Source organism: Chelonoidis abingdonii, unplaced genomic scaffold (assembly GCF_003597395.2).
Source record: "Chelonoidis abingdonii isolate Lonesome George unplaced genomic scaffold, CheloAbing_2.0 scaffold1555, whole genome shotgun sequence".
Taxonomy (NCBI): Eukaryota; Metazoa; Chordata; order Testudines; family Testudinidae; genus Chelonoidis; species Chelonoidis abingdonii.
This window is the reverse complement of record NW_027425816.1, coordinates 1-1,054: the sequence shown is the minus strand read 5'-3', so window position 1 is coordinate 1,054 and position 1,054 is coordinate 1. Positions and strand designations below refer to the sequence as shown.

General features: G+C 42.8%; 1 protein-coding gene across 1 annotated transcript; it reads right to left on the bottom strand.

Moving 5' to 3' along the window:
• Positions 1 to 7: 7 nt before the first annotated feature.
• Positions 8 to 637, bottom strand: LOC116838609 (olfactory receptor 51G2-like; the record flags this gene model as incomplete). Its single annotated transcript, XM_032803945.2, has 1 exon — positions 8 to 637. A coding segment is annotated over exon 1 (630 nt), but the record flags the coding sequence as incomplete, so codon positions are not given.
• Positions 638 to 1,054: the final 417 nt, after the last annotated feature.

Sequence of the window (1,054 nt, the reverse complement as noted above, 5' to 3'; positions counted from 1 at the left end):
AGTCTAACCCCACTGTTAAGAGTGCAATGGACAAGCCATAGATGCTGTTGACTGTGATATCTGAACAAGCTAACTTCATGACGTCTTGGTGCACACAGAAGGAATGGGAGAGGACATTAGCTCGACAGTATTGGAACCTTTTCAGGAGAAAGGGGAGTGGGAATATTAGGACCACTGCCCTTAGCACACACACCAGTCCCATCTTGGCAATTTTGGGGGGGTTTAAGATGGACGCATATCTTAAAGGATTGCAGATCGCGACAAAGCGGTCAAAGGCCATCAACAAGAGCACAGACGATTCAATGTATGAAAGCGAGTGGATGAAAAAGAGCTGAGCAAAACAGGCATCGAGGCTGATCTCTCTAGATTTAAACAAGAATATGCCCAATATTGTTGGCATGGTGGTTACTGATAAGCCAAGATCTGTGATGGCCAACATGGAAAGAAAAATGTACATGGGCTCATGGAGGCTTGGACCTGTTTTTATAATGAACAGAATGACTGAATTTCCTACTATCGAAATAACGTACATTAAACAGAAAGAGATAGAGATCCAGAGATGGATGTCTTTCAGCCCAGATATCCCGGTGAGAAGTAACACTTCAGAGTTGGATTTGGTGTCATTGACAGCTGACATAATGTACTGGACAGGTCCCAGGAGTTTTCAACGTTCCTTCCTGAAAAGGAAAAGAAGAGGATACTAGATGATATTTACAAGACATCTTTCTGCTCTCAGTGCAAGTTTAGAGACTCCCAGGAACTCAAGAAAGATCATCAAAAACATAGTCTTGGATTTACACCACTGATGGGGAGATATCCAGTGTGGCAGTGCCTAAGGTCTGTGTTCCTTGTAACCCAGTAGCCTGTTTCGGATGCTGGAGAAAAAGGTGGAAGAAACCTTTCAATAGGCAGCTGTGAGATAACCTGCTTCCAGGGAAAGTTTCCTCCTGACACCCAGCATTTACACATATTTTGTGGTATAAATCAGGAAAGTTTAGAGCCCTTCCTATACTTTATTACAAACAATCCTCACTACTGTAATTAGATTTTCTGG